The sequence below is a fragment of the Struthio camelus genome, chromosome 25 (assembly GCF_040807025.1).
Source record: "Struthio camelus isolate bStrCam1 chromosome 25, bStrCam1.hap1, whole genome shotgun sequence".
Taxonomy (NCBI): domain Eukaryota; kingdom Metazoa; phylum Chordata; class Aves; order Struthioniformes; family Struthionidae; genus Struthio; species Struthio camelus.
This window is the reverse complement of record NC_090966.1, coordinates 6,480,358-6,499,810: the sequence shown is the minus strand read 5'-3', so window position 1 is coordinate 6,499,810 and position 19,453 is coordinate 6,480,358. Positions and strand designations below refer to the sequence as shown.

General features: G+C 43.1%; 1 protein-coding gene across 12 annotated transcripts in view; it reads left to right on the top strand.

Annotated features, from left to right (window-relative positions):
* The first annotated feature begins 418 nt into the window (after positions 1-418).
* The window catches only part of FBXL20 (F-box and leucine rich repeat protein 20), a 45,355-nt gene continuing 26,320 nt past the window's right edge, over positions 419-19,453 (top strand). For 2 of the 12 annotated variants that reach the window (XR_011136267.1, XM_068918882.1), the window contains exons 1-2: positions 807-1,001; positions 16,584-16,645. Coding sequence is in view for 10 of the 12 variants with exons in the window: in XM_068918882.1 (XP_068774983.1) it covers positions 960-1,001; positions 16,584-16,645 (104 nt within the window). In the remaining 2 variants the exon portion in view is untranslated. Of the gene's footprint in view, positions 561-788; positions 1,002-2,038; positions 2,083-4,813; positions 4,994-6,302; positions 6,560-8,042; positions 8,132-9,846; positions 9,974-13,757; positions 14,059-16,583; positions 16,646-19,453 lie in introns of those variants that run through there. The other 10 variants (XM_068918875.1, XM_068918879.1, XM_068918873.1 and 7 more) reach the window with 10 other exon arrangements.

Genomic DNA, 19,453 nt, shown 5'->3' with positions numbered 1-19,453 from the left:
GCCGCTGTGCTTCCCCCGCAGCGCGGACCAGGGCGGGAAGCGGCGCCCGCCGCGGCGCGGCCCGCTGTTGTCCCACGCTTGATTTTCCCGCGGGAATGACGCCACCGTGACGCTACGGCACCCCGGCCTGTGATTGGTCGGCGTCTGCGACCAGCTTGCTCCTCCCGGAAAGGGGGCGGGGCGGGGAGAGGGGACACCCCCCCCCGCATTCCTCCCCCCCTCCGGGGCACAACGCGGGGGGGGGGGGGGGCTCGCAACCCCGCCCGGTATAACCGGGGTGGGGGGGCTCCCCGGGTATAACGCGGGGGACGGGGGGGGGATTGCTCCTCTCTGCTGTAAGGGGGGGGGGCTCGCAGCCCCTCCCGCAGCATCACGGGGGGGGGGTGTCACACCCTCCCCCCCTCCCGGATATACCGCGGAGGGGGAGGACTCTCGCAGCCCCCCCCCCCCTCCCCGCGGGTGCGCGTTGCGGCGCCGCTTCCCCGGGCGCCGCGGCCACCCCCCCCCCTTCCCCCCCCTCCCCAACCCCGGCGCTATGGGCGCGGCGGCCTGCGGGGTAGGTGCGTGCAGCGGTGGGGGGAGGAGGGCGGAAAGGCGCCGCGGACCCGGCTCACCCCCCCCCCCCCCCCGCAGCCCGAGCCGCCGCCGCCGCGGCGCGCGCGCGCGCCCCCGCCGCTCCCGGCCGCGCGCCCCCCGCCGCGCGCCGCCTCCCCCCCCCTTCCCGCCGCGCGCCGTGCCCAGCGCTGGCCAATGAGCGCGCGCGTTGCTGGCAGGTGCGGAGTGTTTTTGTTTTGGGTTGAAGTTGAGGCCGGAGGAGACGCGGTGGCGGCGGCGGCGGGCGGAGGCCGCGGAGCCCTGGCACCCCCCCCTCCCGCCCCCCCCTCCCGCCGGCCTCCCTCCGCCTCTCCCCGCCGAGCCGGCCCGGCCCGGCCCCGCCCGCCTGCTCCCCCGGCCCCGTCATGCGGAGGGAGATGAACGGGGTCACTAAGAGCCGCTTTGAGGTGAGGCCGTAGCCGGCCCTGGGGTGTGAGGGCCGCCCGGTCGGGCTGAGGCGGCGGCGGCGGCGGCGGTGGGGGGGGGGAGAGACCAGGCCGCAACCTCCCCTTCCCCCCCCCCCCCGGCGCGGCTCTGGGCTTTGGGGTGCGCAGCGAGACCCCCCCCCCCCCAACCCAGGCCGTGAGGCAAAGCCGGGGCGGGGGAGGGGAGGAGGAGGAGATGGCTGGTGGGGGGGGGTCCTGCAGCCGCCTATGTGTGTGTGCGTGTGGCCTGCCCTCCGCGGGGGGGCTGTCGCTGTGCCCCCCCCCCCCCTTCCCCGGCGGTTGGGTGTCTTGTGTTCACTCGTCATGTGTAAACTTCCTTTTAGGGCCGCACGGCGTGGGGAGGGCCGGGCTGCTGCTGCTGCTAACGTGTTGCTGGCTGGTCGTGTGCACGCTTCGCCCAAAGTTGATGATCGAGCAAGAGACGTGCAAACGCTGCCTGGAAAAAAAAAACCCAAAAACTTAAAAAAAACCCAAAAACCAAACCCCCTGGGTAGATGGCCACGGGGTTGGGGAGATGGCCCCGCACGTCTTTTTGGAGCAGCGGCCGCAGCGGCCGGGAAATTTTTGATTGCTGGGAGGTGGGGGATGGAGAGGACGGAAGGAGCAGAGGGTAAACAATAAGATCTATTCAAAGAATATGGCACAAAGCACCCTATCAAGCCAGGGTTGCTTCCAGCTCTTCATTGTTGTAACAGCTGTCTTTCCGAAGTGGGGGAGGAGGTTGGTATCAAAAACGGGAGCAACAGCAGGGCTTACTTCTCGTTGTTTTAAGAGGCTGTTATGCAGGGTTGAAAATTTCTCCCCAGTTATTCTCTGGACTGTGTAGCTTGTGTCAGATATGACACCGCAGGAGGGAAAGAGTGCCTTATAAAGAGACTGGAAGAAAAAAGGGTATGGCTGTGTACCCCTCCCACAAAGAGGGATGCCAATGCTATCAAAGAAAAATACTGGTTAATGGTAAACTAAAGAGTGTCTGATTCCATAACGCACAGAGAGGGACAGTGTTGAATTCAACAAGAAACTGACTGTGGAGTTGAGAAAGGTGCAGGAAATTATTTCATACCTCTGTCAAATCCATTATCAGCCATTGTAAATATGCAGCAGCGTGTCTATTTAGAGTGGTTTCAGCTTATAATAATACTATAATATAAATTCACGTTTCTGTAGCATCTAAATGATTACTGCATTGATTTAAAACCAAGAACTCAGAAATAGAAGGCCACATACAGAAAGTGTTTTATCTGTGGTGGTTGTTCTTAACATTCTAGTCCATTCTTGGATGCACAGATTTCTTTGGAGCGTGGTAGTGTTCTGTTTTGCCTTTTTTATTACTGCAGAGTAGCTTGTTGTTGAGGAGAGTGGGGACTAAAAACACACTGGTAGCAGTCTTCTGTGGGGAAATTTCTTCTGATGCTGCAGTGACCTTTTTTGCTTGTTTATTCTTTGTCTTGGAATACTAGGATTGGTGAACTGTTGATCAGGGTTATACTGAAATAAGATTAATCCAATTCATTGAAAAGCACAGTGGGGAAGTCTTGTTTTCTTTGTTTTGGGTGTGTTTTTTTTTTCCTCTCCCTTGGAATTGTATGTTACCTTCTTCCTATAGTTAAAAATGGACAAGTTGAAAATAAGCAAAATTCTCAAGGAATACTTGAGATCTAAATTAACACCTCTCATCCAAAAAAAGCTCTCTTTTGTTGTGGTTTTTCGTTCTGTATTTGCACAGGAATTCAGTGTTATTGAAAGGCTTGCTTACTTTGAGCTACAAGAAGTGCCTTTAAACATTAGTCTGTTTTTGGATATATTGTTGTTAGTAAACTGAGGGCATGGATATACTGACATGGTTTTATTTGCTTGAATTCTGAGTATCTCTGACCCACTCGCCTATTTATCTTGGAGGGGACAAGTTTTGTTTTAATACGCTATTTGCTTTTGCTTTTAATACACTATTTTCTAGTAAGGGTTTTTTGGTCTGAAAAATGTTAGTATATTCACATGTATAAATAGTTGGGTTTTTTTAAGCAGGGGGAATAAAGGTAGAAGTTTAGTGATGCTTTCTAGAAAACAGCTTGTAACGTGGCTGCCTTAAAAGTAAAAGTCCTATTCATTGACAAGAACATGCCTTGTAGTGTAATAGTTCATATTTAATGTGACATAAGGACAATTATGCAAAAATATGTTGAGGCTGGAAGCTGCTATTCAAAGTTGTTGAATATCGTAAGATCAACGAAGACAGCACTGGATTGAATGCTTGGTGATTAGTACTCCTCCTACATAGCCCTGTACGTTACTTCCAGATTAGACGCAGAACTGACTGCTATGGTAGTTTGCCTGACTAAGGAGTGGTAAGTAGGGCCTTTAAACGTCTAGAGTCTTATCTTGGGGAAAGAAAAAATATCATGATGCAGCATTATGACTAATATGTATGTCTCCTGCAGGCTTCAAATAACAGGTGAATTACTGAGGGGGAGTTTGGTTCGGTTATTCAGACTTAGTTTATTGTCTTTCATTAAGGCACATAAACAGATTTCTGAATTATTATTGAGTGATTTTTGAATCCAATCTAGGCTGCATTTAATAATCACCTCTTACTTGAGGAATAAAATACAGGAATAGAATATGGGCTATGCTGCTTAAATTTGACTTTCATATGGATCTTTTGGTATGTATATATAGCTAGCCCTTCATTCCAGAAAGAATAGAACTCTTTATTTTAAATGAAAGAATGAACTCTCTGGCATGCCCAGTCAAACAAGAGCGTTTCCTAAATAGATCCCTTTATAGGAGGTATGGCCACCACAGAGAAAATAGCCACTTATTGTAGCAAAGCAAACAAAAAGGGGAAACGTTACCCAGACTGACTCCTAATTTTCTGTGGTGTTGGTTTAATATGAAACATGCCCTAACAGATCAGAATCCTGAGTTTCTTTGCTCCTTGTAGTACCTCCTATGTGATGCCTGATGAACTACAACCAATTAATAGAAAAGAGGAGGAGGTGCCATTTCCTGATGTTTTTGATTGACGTGTGCTCTATGCTTTGAGAGTTTGCTTACCTGCCAAAGCCCCTATTTCTCATCATTTCTTTAATGCCTGGCCCAGGATGTCATCTGGAGACCCAAGTGTCTTAGGCTCTTCCCCTGCTTCAGTTTTTCTTTTGACTTACTCTTGTTGTGGAATCCACATCAGCAAAAATACTCTCACTGACTCATCACAAAACAAGAAGGTCTTCTAGGGTAGAGTGCTCCTTTGAGCTTTCTGATTTTCAGAGTGGGATGGATGTGGTTAGGCAGCACCACTCTGAGATTGTTAGCACTTACACAGGTGCAAGCACAGAGCTGATCCAGCTCAGAACTACCTACATATGATAGGCAACAGCATTTTATAGAAAATAGTGGCCTCTTGGTTATTAGACCAACTGTGGGACAAGTTCTGAACATTTTCAGCACAAACGCTTAGGTTTTAAGCTTTCCCTGTGCAAGGATCTTTTGCTCTGCTAAGTTTTGTGTTCCACTGAGCCATGTTGTCAGACTTAAATAATTATAGTTTTTTTTTTTCCAGGCTGTGAGCAATACATGTAGTCTCCACTACATCCTTAAAAAAAAAAAAAAAAAAAAGACCAGCGTTTCCAGCTTCCTCAGGGAGTCTCCAAAACCTCCAGTTAGCAGGCGTTGGTTTTGGCTGTAAAGTTTTTCTTTATGGGACAGTTTGTCCTATCAAAGAAAAAAGTCTGAACGGTGGAGATGTATCTGAGGAATGCGTGTGTGTGTGTGCTAGGCACGCAAAAGCCTTCATCTTGCAGCAGGACAAATGCATCAACTCAGTGCATTTCACAACAGTTGCTGTCTCAGTATTTAGTATTCTGAATATGAGGGAATTCTAACTCTTCTGAAGTATACTGATGACCTGCATAGTTCTTAAATCTTGCTTGAATTTAGATCTGCCACGAAATGAGGTGAGCTGAAAGCAAAATGATATACTTAAAAATGCTTCAAAATCTAGTTCCCTTCTAATAGTTAATCCTGTCTGTGTTCAGAAAGCTGAACTGAATAATCTCAATTACTCTAATCCCATTTTTGAATCCGCTTGGTTCCTGTCTAAATATTGTTTCCATATTTCAGGATTGCTTGGCTTTGTGATTTAGAGTTGATTCTTCTGGGTTTGTCTTTGTTCATTTTGCATGGCTGCTCTTGTGCTCCTTTCTATCATTCTGGGTAGGTCTTTGTTATTTCAAGTAATGGAGGCTGTGTAAACAGACGGACACGAAGCAGACAGGGAGTATTGATAACTCTTTGCATCCCACTGTATCTCTCTTGCTGTTCCGCCAGAAACTTGCAGAAACTGATGTTATACTTACAATGGCATTTCATTTTATAGCAGCAAAAGAAAAGAGAAATTGCTGCTGGTGTAACAGAGTGAAGTCATTACATGCTACAGTTGAATCAAAACTGTTCTTTTGGCGGGTATCTAATAACATGGCTCATACGTAATAAGAAACAACGTCAAAAAATTGTTGTTTTCTGAAGCTGATGGCTTTACATTCAGTTTTTTTTCTCCACTCATTTGTTATTTGGTGTTATTTCATGCCACACTTATGTGCAATATTTTTGAAGCCAGCACTTTTGAGAACAGTGACATTCCATTGGCAGATGCATAATAAGATTTTACTTTGTGTACAAATTGATTATTTAAAATTTAATAGGAGAGGTAACCCATTTCACACAGCCACTGTGGTGGTCCTGTGCTCCACACCCTAGTAGAAGATAGAGAAGAAATCAACTAGATGCAGAAGCAAAAGTCGATTTAGTTGAGCTCAAAATACCTGAGCCAGGCTGTAGGAAGACTAGGAAGGATTAAATGGGAACGCGGCTTTTTGTTAGAGGAGAGGGCAACATGGCGGGAGGTCTAAATTGCTCCTAATTTGTCTCCTTTGCACTCTCCATGCTGTATTTTACGCTAGGTGCTGCATAGGCAAGTTGCCAAAAGTGGAAGAAGGCATAATATGGAGGAACAAGCTCATTATAAAATTTGCTGATAAACAAAAGGTATTTCAGAAACCACTTAAAATAGCTCTTCATTTGAATCTTTTATTTAAATTGGAGAGGAGGGGGGAATGCAGTCTCCCAGCTCTGTCACCTTGCGGCCTTTGTACTGGACAGCCACAAGCACATCCCTGCCATAGTTAGAGGCAGAGCAACAGCTTTACAGGTGGTGAATTAAAACAAATGTGTGCTTTGACCTTAGCCCGTGTCACCCGAGACCAAACTTGTGTCTTGCAAATGCTTTTGTTTTTTCTGTCCGAATGGGATTCTCTCCTTGCTCCTTCCTCTGCAAGGAGTTGTGCTTGCAAGTTGGGCAACAGTGGAAATACTGGACCTGGCAAACAGTATTTTCACCATGAAATACAAGCAGAAATGCCAGAAAACAGCTGTTTCCTGCCCCCGCTCCTTGCTGACACCTGTGCAGTAAGGCATTCTGGGGCAGCATCTGATCATAATTCTTGTCATTGTTTTGGCCTGAGGTACGTCAGAAGCAGTCGTTTTCTTAGTTGTGTGTTTGAATTGTTTGTATGTGTAAATAGTGAGGGCTTTTCTTGTGTGTACTGAAATGAATGCTCCTTCTGTGCTGAAACAGGACTTCCCCAAAGCGGTTTTACTTGGTACTTCCAGTTATAGCAGCCACAGCAAATGATAGTTGGTGGACATATGCGCTCTCAAGAAGAGGCGTTTGACTGCTTGGGCAGCGTTTGTGTCTTGCATAGGAGCTTGCATAACAGGAGAGCGAGCTAGAGAGCCCTTATGCAAGGACATGTCTCATTTTATTTTAGATACCAGTATTAATTGGAGGCTCAGGATAGATTAGGTAATTATTGTTTTCACTATTGGGTTACTTTGCTGTTTATTTCATTTGACTCATGCCATTATGAAAGTCAACTTGATGAATGTTGTAGCCATATTGATAGGGTGTGAAATACTGAACTACACAACTGTGCACGGGGACGTGAGTCTCTGTGTGGCTGGTAGCTCTATATGTCTACTTTGCTGATCTGTCAGTTATGCTTTCAGGTAGATAATTCTTTTACTTATGGCAAACTTCCCTGGTGCTCTTCCCTCAAGTTCCATCGCAAATAGGATTCTTTAGAAACAGCATCATTTGACTTTATTTCAAAGTATGTACATGAATACATATCATGTCTTGAGCAGTAGCAGAATACAAACCTAGTAGTGGAAAAACTTCGTGATCGCTAACACAGAACTGCAGGCTTTGGAGAGAGGCAGAACTATAAGCAATTTCTTTATCAAATAGACTTACTTGAATGGTTGATGAGCTGTTGTATGTACTGGAAGAGCTACAGCAGTTTCACTTTTGACCTGAAAGTACTGAAGCATGTCTCCATTTAAAAGAGGAAAGAGATTCATTAAAGAATATTTGTAGTAAACCGTTACCCTGCTGAAGTAAGCTTTTAAAAAGACTGAAGGGGAGAAGGAGAGGGGGGAAAAAAAAAAAAAAGGAAGTGGATGTCTTAGAGCACAGTTTGTGGTCATAGCTGTGTCCCTGCAAGGTTGGGAAGTCTTTGTCTTATTTATACTCTCCTTATTTGTTGATCTTGGATATTGTCTTTATGGGCAATGGTGTATATTTAAAACTTTGAAGGGTGTGTGTGAGAAAGCAGCATCATTTTAAATCAAATGTATGTAAGAGGTCATAAAATACCCAGATGACCACTCGTAGGATGTTGAGGTTTTTAATGGAGCTTAAAAAAGGTAGACGCCCAAAAACAGCTTTGATGACGGCATATGTGGTATTTTTGCTTCTCACTGCTTTCCCCATCATATTTAAAATATCATGCTAACTAACTTTAACCTCTACAGTTCTTGGACGTGTTAGCTAACTGTGATGCTTTCAGAGGGTGTTTTTCATTCAGCACCAGATACAACTTCTGGTAAAGACAAAGCCGATTAACTGCGAGCTTCTGCCTCCCCAATCTGTCACCAAGCTGCTTCAGATTCTAGCCTGTATCTCTGCCAGGACTGTCCAGTGGAAACTATTCAGATGCATATCTCTGTAGCCTGTGTCAGCTGGGAAAAGTCGGGTAACTAAAAATGCTGAGAATGGCTAGTGTTGGTGTTGTCTTTTAACGTGGAATTTAAAAATGAACGCACTGAAGGTTTTGGGTACAGTTGTGGGATGCTTTGTGGAAAGTTGTCCCAAAGCCAAGACTGGGATAGGAAGAGCAAAACAGATGAGCGGAAAAACATATGTAGGTGCCTTTTTGGTATCTCACAGTAGTTTCTAGTTTAAAAAAATAGGCTATAGCTAAAGCAGCTGTGGCATTTTCAGACAAAATTGTATTTCTTAAGTCCGAAGTAGTCTTCCAGTATTTCACCTCCACTGCATATTTGACTTGGGAATTTTAACTTTCTGAATGCAATGACGTAACCTTGTAAACTTACTTATTAAACACTTGATGCATTTCTTCTCTGTGGTATTTTCTGCCTTAACACTGGTATGTAAGAGGTGCTTACAGTAGGAAAAACTTTATCCTGGGGTGGATTTCTGCAGGGCTTCACTAATTTTTTCTTCGGTTTCATGCTTTCAACATTGTTGGTTGGAAAAAAAAAAATAAAACTAGTGAAGAATTTTTTTTTTTTTCTTTCAACTTCGGTGGTGACTGCAGAATACAATCAGGCTATACAGAAAGACAGCTTATCTGTACCCCAGGTATTCTTTATCACCAGCAAAAATTTGAGCTTTTCTAAAGCAATGACAAGCAGATGAGGAAGAAGTGGTCTGACAGTCTATGTTGACTAACTTGCGTATCGAGCTATTTTTAGGAATATTAAGCCTATAATAAGCCTTGTTGGCCAGGGTCTATTTTGTATCGTTTTTGTACTGCTTAGTCATGATTTTGTATTTGGCATTTCAGTCTAGTTCTGGTTCGGAGCCAGGCTGCACTCTGGGTGAAGGAGTCTGTGAACATAGTATGTGGAATGAGGGCGGTTGTCTGTGTAACTGGCAGTCGGTTGATTCTCATTCCCTGGTTCCACTGACACAAATGCTTAGAGAGGATACGAGAGCATTGAGACCGCTAATGATAGAGCTTGTCACAGCAGCGGCTTTATTCGGTAGACAGCCATTTTCCTAGGAGACTTAATACAGATTAAACTGGAAGGGCTAAAAAAAAGTCCCTGTATAACTAAAGGCTAAAAGGAAAATTCACCCAATCTGAACTGCTCATAATCGTAGACAACTTTATGCTATATATCTCATGCTCCGAAGAGCCTTGTATTTCACTTTTGTGTGACTTCTCTTTGCAGCATAATTATTTTCATCACCTCCGAAAAGGCAGTAGTGCAGCCTTTTTAAACTTCTGCTTTGCTTACATTGTGTATTGGGAAGGGAGAACCTCGGAACAGATATGTCAAGTACGTCGTTTACATTTGAGCTATTTTATCCCTGTAGCAGTGATATTGTGCTTATCTAGAAACAAGTAGAAACTTGTTTCCGAATGAACAGAACGAGAGGCAAGGTGTTAGTGTATATGGAGAGCGTTTGTAAGAAGTCGCATCAAAGCTTCCCTGAGCTTTTGCTGCAAAGGAAATGTATTCTGCGTTTCATACTTATTTTTGTTTTATTTTTATGTATGTGTTTTTTTTAACCAGACTTGAGTTGTGTGCTGTGAGCTAAACTTGGTGTGTGACTTGTCTTGTTTCAGTGACGCTCTGCTGGGCTTGTTCATTTATTCCATGCGGAACGAAACAGATAAAAGTGGTATGAATATTGCTAGTAATATTAGGTTTTTGGATGTAAGGCAGCAGCTGTAAAGCTGAGCAACACCTCACAGGGCGCCTCTGTTTCATCCGGATTTAAACTCTGTGCCTTGAATGAATTTGCAGAAATGTTTCCTTTCTTTCCCTTTCAGAACAGCACAAGGGTAGGTTTTTTGTTGTTGTTGTTTATGGCTCTGAAAGTTAATCTGTAAAGTGTCTCCACGATGCAGACTGGAGGGGGATGTAAACTGGTAAAATATGCCAATTACATATATGAGCCTCAATTTATGATAGCAGCTATTGATTCCCCACCTTTCCTAGCTTAAAAGGAACAATTTCCAGATACATTATTTACTCCGTAATATTGCAGTCTGTTTTCTGTCTGGGTTTTAATTTCTTAATTTCCTGTGGTTATAAGCAGTTGTGGAGGATCTGGCCAGCATTTGCGTGTGGACCGAGGATAGTGGGCTCCTGGTCTAAACAACAACTAAAACTTTATCCTGAGCTAACAATGTTGTTACTCTTTTATTTCATGTTTGAGTTTGTCTTACGCAGTTTCTGTTATGCAAGTAAATGAGATAAAGTATTTTAAAACAGTATTAAATATATATTTAATATTTTATAGACTAAGAGGATACCTTTTAAACCTGCATTGTTGTTTTGCATTACGTTTGCTTTATATTAAGACAGTAAACACTTACTGAAAAACCAGTATAGATTGTGTATATACTTACAGAAATATTTATAGTTATTCCTCATTTCCTGTTGATCACCTGTATGGATGTGCTTCTCTTGTTTCCTACAGTCACGATAGTGATAGTTACTGTTTTGGGGGTTTTTTTGGACTGAAAACTTCACATCTGTCTTTTCTCACTCCCTCTGTCTGCGTTGCTGTGGTCTTACACTTGGCCCTCGCAGTACGTGCTGTTTGTTGTTGCTCCTTTGTTTGTTTCGGGTTTTTCTCTCCGTGTGCATACTTGAGAGGCTATTGGACGATTGGGATTTTGCAGGCATACTATGTGCAATGTTATTTCTCACTTGGGTGAACGTTAAGATGAATAGCCACAGGTCTCAGTGTGACAACTGACACAAGTTTTTTTTACTGGCCTTCTAGTTGTTAACTCAATAAAGCTCCAAATAAACTTTGTCCTTTTTCTCCATTGAGCTTTGAATTTTCTGCTTTAGAAGAAAAACATTTGGGTTCAAAGTTCACATCTAGGCTAACACTTTGTGTTCAGTTGTTGGGTTTGGTGCCGATTCTTCTAACCTTAAGGCTTGTGTAATTTTTTTTTTTCCTAAGACCAAATATCTCCCCCGTGCTAAAACCAGATGCAGTCTCGGTTGAAGACCAGCTGTCTTTGCCTGTAATGCAGTAAATAATTCCAACCTAGCGAATATATGCAACAGCTGTATTGCAGTGTCAGCTACCCAGTGTTTAACTTGCATCAAGTACAAACATCGATAACTTCTTGATGTCCATTTAGTGTTAATAGTAACATACTTCTTGTCCAGCTGAGCATACTGCTATTAATTTAACACTTAAGTTCTGCAGCACTTCTCAGGATGATGTAGGCTTTGAAAATCACTGCTGCCTTCCCTCTGTGCATGGCAGTGTTTTTTGTATCTGCTTAAAGAGCACGCAGAGGATGCTGTTCTTTTCCTCCTAGGTGTCTATAGCAATACACTTTTTTTATGTTAAAAAAGAGTTCTGCAGATGGGGAATGAAACGTTTGGTAGGAGGACGTGAATCTTTCTTAGAAGTCTCTTCAGTTGGATTGAAAACGAATGAATTTTTTGTGGCTAACCTTGAAATCTTATGCCAGTAAACTCTCTTGTGTTTGTTGACAAAGCAGGATTTTAGTTGTGCTGTGAGATAACGCCTTATATTTGTCAATTTGGGTTCCTAGGTTCCAGCCTCTGAGCTACTTTGAATATGTGAATCTCTGTCCTACGGAGACGCTTTCAGTTGTAGACCACCTGTGTTACGTTGAAGATCAACTTTTTCTGTCCTTTTTCTGTTCTTCATCTTTTAGAGGACAAAACTCTCGGGGGGGAAAAAATGTTGAGAATAATGGTGTTCAGTATCTTCTGTCATATAGGCAAGGCAATCTGACATGTTTTTGTCTAAACTATACTTTTAAAAAAAAGTCTCTGCTGTTGTTTCAGTGGAAAGTCTTTTTGGTATGTCAGACTAGTAAACTGTTGTTCACTTAAATGCAGCCAATAACTTCAGAATTGCTAACAGAGCTGTTTTGAATATGTAGGGTAATGTAAAATGAAGTGCATGCTTTGTGTTCTGTATGTTAATATTCCTAATTATTTCCAGTAAGCTGTAAATTTTGAAATAACTTATTAAGAAACTTCCCAACTGTATTTTTCCCAAACACAAAAAAGTGGAAAACAGAACTCTCTTGTTTCTCATAGAAACACCCCTCCAGCCCTTCCTCAACAATAAAATCAAAACTACTGCCAGATGTGACATTTACAGGAAATAATTGCCCCCCCCCCCCCCCCGCCACCTCCAACCATGGAAGAGCTCTGTAACCAAGAGCCTGCTGGGATCCCCAGGAGCTCATGTTGCCTTGCTCAGGCTGTTGTCCATAAGCTTGGAAAGACGGTTTTGTGCCAGTGTATGTTTAGAGACTTTGTGCGGAACCAGGAGTACCCGGAATGTATCTGTTCTATAAGCAAAGACTTAAATTGTGCAGAAACTGATGAGTAAACACCCTTCTTGGTAGAAGAGCTTTTACTTGTTAACTGTGGAGTAGATAAATCAACCTGATATCAACGCCTCCATGTTAAAGCAGCATCTTTTTTTCAGATGGAAGCTTCATTTTAAAATACAGCAAAATGTTCAGTATATTATGTATGGTTTTACTGAGAGGAACTGTAGCTGTTGGTTGTGCCACCTTCTTGTATTAACACTGGCCAGAGTGACAAACGTTTGTGTTGTGTGGTGGGCAGAAGTTGCAGAGTCATTCCATGAATCCGTCCAGCACGTGCCAAATACTGAACATATCGGTTAGCTCTGGGCAAAACAGGTAGCCTGGCACCCGACAACATACAGACCCAAAGGAGAGAACAGAGGAAAGTCTCCATGCTTGTTTGGCTTTCGAAGCCTGGTCCAAGAGAGCGCGTGCCTAGCTCAGAAGGCTTTAAATGAATGGCTACAATAATGGCACAATATTCTGCTTTATATTTTAACTCAAATAACGCATGCTTGTTGAGAGCTGCTTCACTCTAGCTTGCATCAGCTGTTACTCACATCCCCCTTTGCATGTATGACAAGTACCGTGCATATGTAGGTGTTCCTTGTGTAGGGACGTTCATAATTACACGCTGTGATCCATTGCACACTCAACTGCAAGTGCTGTCATCTCGATCCTGTGTTGATGTCATAAAACATGACCCAGTTTGGATTGCTGTGCCCTGTAATGAATGGTTGATACATCCAATGCCTGAATAGCAACTCTATCTTCTAAACTGTTAGCGGTGATTAGCAGTAAATGAATCTGTTTATATTAGCAGCGCTGCACAGGACACTTGCAAACTGTCGTTGGACTCTGAGCGGCTGTGTCAAGCCGGTTCCTGTGTTGTGTGTTGCCAGGTTTTTCCCCCTTTGTCTGAATTTTAGCTGGGGAGAATAGACAAGAATTCCTTACCCTAAGGACTTTGTGTTTTGGTTCTTCTGTTTCACATAGTGCCCTGCTCCTGAATTGAGTTTCAATTCCAGCCTGTTTTTTGCCCAGCGTCTATCATCTGAGCACCAAGTTTCGGGGGAAATCTTGTGAAAATATTTAGGTCTGGCAATGTATCCTGGCACTCAACAGTCTTTAAGTTGAGGGTGAAATCTAGAGCTGAGGTTCTTTCACTGAGCATGTCCTGCCTCTACCCTGTTGCACCTAAGTCCAAGGACTTTAAGAAGATAAAGAAAGCAAACTTTCCTTTAGTGTAGTACTAGTAAAAGGGTAGTTTCTATAGAAAACAGCTTAAGGCTTTGGTTTGCACTGAAAGCAAGATAAGTTTGTCTACCGAGCAATGTAATGGGCGGACCATGGGGAAAACTTGAAGTCAGGAAGCTATCTGCATTTTGTACTAAGTTGTTTTTGAGTGTCCTTGATGTAGAATTTCACTTAACAGCAGACGGTGACTATTGCCTGGATTCTCACAGTAAAATTTGATTTCGGAAAACATCTTTGCAACTGATACAGAGGAGATAGAAAAGGCTGGCTGGCTGCTTCCAGAATCGGTATTTTAATACTTCCTGTACCTTGCCTGTTCTCTTTCAGTCTGGTTCCTTTTCAGAGACATCCTATTACTATCCGATTTGCTCCTTTAATTTCTCTCTCCTCCCTTTAAGTGGAGGGGGTGGAGGATGTTAGTTCAGATGCAAAACTCTGTCCTGGATGATAACGGAAAAGAGAAGCTAGATAGCCTATTTACTATTGTTCTGTTGATTGAGAGAAGAAAAATCATGTTCTCATTTTCCCATGAATAATTCCTCTGGCTCCGTGTTTCTCTTTCATTGGAACTTTCTCCAAAACGTCCTTCCTTTCCCAAATGATCAGGGAAGCCCTCTAGTGAAGTGACACAGTCCCAGAATACTGCAAGTGCATTTGCTCCTTTTGCAGCCTAGGCAATGTCTGTCTGTCCTGGCCCACGGTGGCGAACTTGGGGTTCACTCTCCGGGTTTCTGCAAGGCATCAGAGAGCGTTCGTGCTCAAGTCTGAATGCAGTTGCTGACTTGAGGAAGTGCTCTTGTGCCCTCGTCTCTAAGGGAATGGACTTTATAAACTGTCTGTGCTAGCTTGGCAAATGGCAAAACTTGCGTTTTTTTTGCAAAATGGACTGAGCAGTTGCTTGTCTAGTGGACCATTTAAGGCTTGCTAACTTGTGATATCATCTGGGGGAAAGTGATAAGTGTGTGCAGGGAGAGGAAACAACACTTCTGAGTGCCGTTTTCAGAAAGAATAAATGCCGGAGTGACTAGAGTTTCTGTCCCACTTCAACAACACACTTCAGTGTCCTGAGATAATTTTTAAAAAGCCAGTTGTGATTTAGAAACGCAGCCTTTGAGTTTTGCGCTTTCTAAAGACGGTTTTTAACGTTCTCTTGTAGCGTATTACTGTATTGTAGATTCGTTATCTCGGGTTGGAGTGCATTAAAAGGCAGGCGTACTTAAGGCAGCACAGTAGTTCTTCACGTTAAGCTATGATGGTTTCTCTGATATGTGATGGGGTTGGATCGATGTTCAGATAGGAGTGTGTGGTGTTTGAGGCTCTTGTCCCTCAGAATGAGGCCTAGCATACAGCTTCGTAAGCCACTAAGATCTTACTTTCCTTTTTTAACTCTTAATCTGATCCTCTGCCACCTAAGTGACCTAGCTGATGCTGATTTTCTTTGCTTTGCATACGTACAACTAAATTGGTTCAGACCATTTAATCAACCGATAAGAATTGACCTTTCCAGGCTGTAATTTCAGTTAGTAGCTTTTACCAGGTATGTAACTCAGGAAGACCAACTTTTGGTTGTTGCAGGAGACTAAGGAGAAACTTCATAAGTTAAACTAAAACTCATTCTGCTTGTTCATGTTTGGAAATGTTGAAAGCTTGCTTCTACCTGGAGTGAGGTATCACAACTCAGGAGTTGGTTAGTTCACAGATAGGTCTCTCTTCTCTAATCATTCCTCCCACAGGTATAAGAGTGTGGAGGTTTTTTGTTTGCTTGTTTTCTCACTGTGACAAGGCAATGCTAAGTCTCTTAAATATATGTAGATATTCCTCAAGAAAGCAGCACACCATACTGTCATGTGTTTTTCTTAAGGCTCCTTGGAAAAGAGAAATTTGTCTCATCTCTTACAGCTAGTGAACTTTTTGACCAGCTAAAATAATTTCATTTCAGATTTGTAAATTATTTGGTCAATATGATATTGATTTGCATTTAAAAAAAAAAAAAAGGTTTATGGGATGCAACAAACAGGTCTGGCTTCATTGTCTTTGAAGAGGATTGCAGCGTTCTTTCCAGAATCCGTTCTCCCCCTGGTACAGCACCAAAGATCACACCTCCCCTGAAGCAACGCTTCACGGTTTCCGAAAGCGCCGTTTGTCCTTTCCTTCCAAGCTCCTCAGAGCTGTTGTCAAACAATTTGCTGCAAGAACGATATGGGCACTTTAATACCTTTTTTGTTAGGCTCCTGTTTACCAGCACTCTTTACTTCCCTTTTCTGTTACAGAAACCAATCCTGGAAAGCCCACATCTTCAACCTCTGTTTGTTGAGCCTTAGAGTTGCTCGATCGTTCTTGTCATAGCCTTTCCCTCCAGCCCTTTTGCCATATGCTTGTTTGATGCATTGTTATACTTTCCTGTTTCAAAAGGCTGTGCTTTGGTGCTGTCGTGTACCTTCACAGAACTGTGACACAGACTGAAGTCCAAAGCAATGCTGTAGCTGATACCTTCCTACAGGCAGTGTCAGCCCATAAACACCTGCTAATTACTGTTTACTTTGGTAAATAAATATCCCAGTTTATATTCTGTCAGTCCACAAAGCATTCCTGGACCAATTAAAACTATATTAGGTGTAAAATGGCATCCAGCTATGGTCCAGTCCAGGAAATTGAAAGCTTAAGCACAAAGTTTATCTTTTGATTTTTATTGGACCAGATGTCTCTCTTGAAATGGCCTTGTTAACCAGCAGTTTCTTCCCTCAAGTAGACTAAGTTTTGTTTTCTTAATGAATATATACGGCTAAATGGTTTAAATTGTCTTTGTTTACAGATGTTCTCAAACAATGATGAAGCTGTGATCAACAAAAAACTTCCAAAAGAACTGCTGCTTCGGTAAGCCGCCTTTTAGTTTGTGAGCTTGGAAACTGTGTGTGTGTGTTGTGTTGTGTATTGTTACTTGCAGCCAGTAGCTGACTCTGCCGGTATGCTCATAAATCATGAGCTTGGATCATTTCTCTTACAAAGTCATAAAAAAAAGAAGCCAATCAAAGGTCTAAATATTTATGTTAAATATTATTAGGTTTTGTTTTTAAAATACTAAATTAATTTGCTGATTGCCTGTTTTATGGATGGAAAAACTGTAGGACTAAACAAATCCTTAATGAAAATAAATGGTAAGTATAGGCTAATGTGCAGAATAGGATTCTGCCTCTCTTTCTATAAAGTGTTCTATTCAAAAAAATCCATGTGGACTCTCCTGTTCCAGTTAAGCCTGAGCAGACTCTGTCTTGCTCCTTATTAACAGGAACCAGATGCTCAGGACCTGAAGGGAAGGTCCTGTTGGCAAAGATCAAACAGATTAGACTTTTTGGATCCTGGTGTACAATTCTGCCCTCTCCCTATGCTGCCCTTACATATGTGCATTTTGAAGTTTGCCTTTCCAAATGCAGGAGTAGTGCAATCGTGTGTGATTGTATTTCAGTCATCAGTGTGATGTCTTTAAGTTCATGATCATCAATGGTTTAAGCTGAGATGCTAGACTGTAAACAGTGACAGGCAATTGTAGGTGGCAACTTGAATTATTAAAATGAACAAAATTCTTACACTGCAATAAACTGTAATACTGTCAGCATTTAATGGCAATAAAAAGTCTGGGGAGTCTGGTATGAGAAATGGCTCCTAGCTGACTTGTGAAATAAAGTGAATAGAAAAAAACCCTAATGTTTGAGAATGACTTTTTTCTTTTTTTGACTGTACTGTCTCATCTGTTCTCTGTAATGGCATCTCCAGTCTGATTCAGTTTCTTTTACTCCAGTCTGAAAGCAATCCTTGAACTGAGGTAACTGTTAATTCTTCAAAGCGTATGGCTTCTAAAGCCCTTCTTGCTAATGTCATGGGTATTTGCTTTTTGAGCCTAGTGTATAGGCAAACGATTGTCTATGCCATGCAGAGGTTGCTGTGTAAAAGATCAGCATCGAGTAGCTGGAAGAGATGAGCAACCTATGGGAGGGTCAGGATGGAGTAGCATACATAATAGTCCAGACTGGTTGTGTGTGTAATTTTTTGCAGAAGATGGCAGTTATCTTCACCCAGCACTTGCCCGGAACCATCGGTATGGATGTGTTACAGCAAAGGGGGAATTTGAAGAGTGAAAAAGCACCTCTCTGGATTTTCTGAAAGGATGTGGTGTGGTTTGGTTTAGTTTCCCTGATGGGGCTAGGTAGGTGAGAACCTGGTATTGCTGATGCGGCGGAAGCAGGATTTGACCTTGCAGGAAGGTAACCAGACACCTAGGTAGCCTGGGGACAGATTGTGAGGAGCACTGGCGCTTAAGGCAAGGAGTTCATACGTGGTGCAGTAGAAGTAGGGAATCTGTTGGGGGGGTGGGGGGGGACCAAGGTTGGGGGATGGAATTTAACTGAGGTTTTACTTGACCTTCAGGGGAAGAGGTCTGAAGGCACCAGTAGAGTGCCTTGATTAGAGTATGGGTAACGCTTCTGGCAGATTGATCAGAGTGGAATGATATTGAGTGGGCCAGTAGGCCCACTCAGGCTGTAGGAGGTAGCCGGTATTAAGGAATAGAGAAGTTTGCTAGATGATAGGATTTGTGCAGTGAGAGGGAATTTCCTGTCCCAACTAAGGAATTTTGTCGTACAAGCCATAATGTAGCAGTTTTCAGCACTATGCACACTTTTGATGTAGGGAAATGTCTATTGTGTCTTCATATAACCAATCATCCTAACCTGCTAGAGAATAGAGCAAGTGTTCAGGGTTGTATGGAGCTTAGGAAAAATCAGGAGATGGAGTTTATAAATGTTAAAGTTCATAAGTAATGATTTTAAGAGTTGGAATTCACTGTTAGCATACTGTGAAAATTAATTAGTGTGGATTGACAGTGCAGCCTTTGAAAGAGAAACTTGGATGCATTTATCTACAGGAATCTCCTGTAAATGAGTGTCACTGTCTACAAGACAAAGACTTATGTGTTTAAGCAGTGCTGCTGTGTAACGTCTTGTTCTCTGGTTTGTTCATTCTGAAGATGGCATTGATGTCTCATGTATGTGATTGCAAAGTGGAAAGCTGTACTTGAGTGAAATAAAGAGTAGGAGGGAATAAAAGGGGTGAACAACAGCCTTTGTCACACCATAAGATATAGCATCCTGGAGTTGCACATTTCTCTTGACTGGGAGAAGGGGATGGATGTAGAAAGTGCTCAGGAGGTCTGACTGTGCGCAGAAATCCTTCTTTTGAAGGTGTCCATGCTTCAGTCGTCTTGTCATATTGTGCCTTACTGTGTTATTGCAAACAGTAATGTTTATCATGCATTTCCATAGATAAAGTGGGAGACGGGATTATTTGTAGCTTGTTTTCCCAACAGCAGGACCCTTTAACCAGAGCTTTCCTGCAGCATGTGGATTGAGAGATCAGTTGATGGGTCACAAATCCTTGTCCTGATGCTGTTGTACCTGCTTCTTCCGCCAGCTGAGTTCTTAGAAGCTTATGCCTTTATAAATGAATATACCCTCACATGAGCAAAGCCAGTAAAATGTGGAATTTCATTCAGTGCCCTCCCGTTGACTCACTGCTGCCAACTCCTCTTCAGGCAGCATCTGGATTGCTGACTCTGAAAGGTGAATTCGTGATCCGCGCTGGCTCTGGTTGTGGTCGCTTCCCCAAGAAGGGGCAGCATGTCCCTGGTTT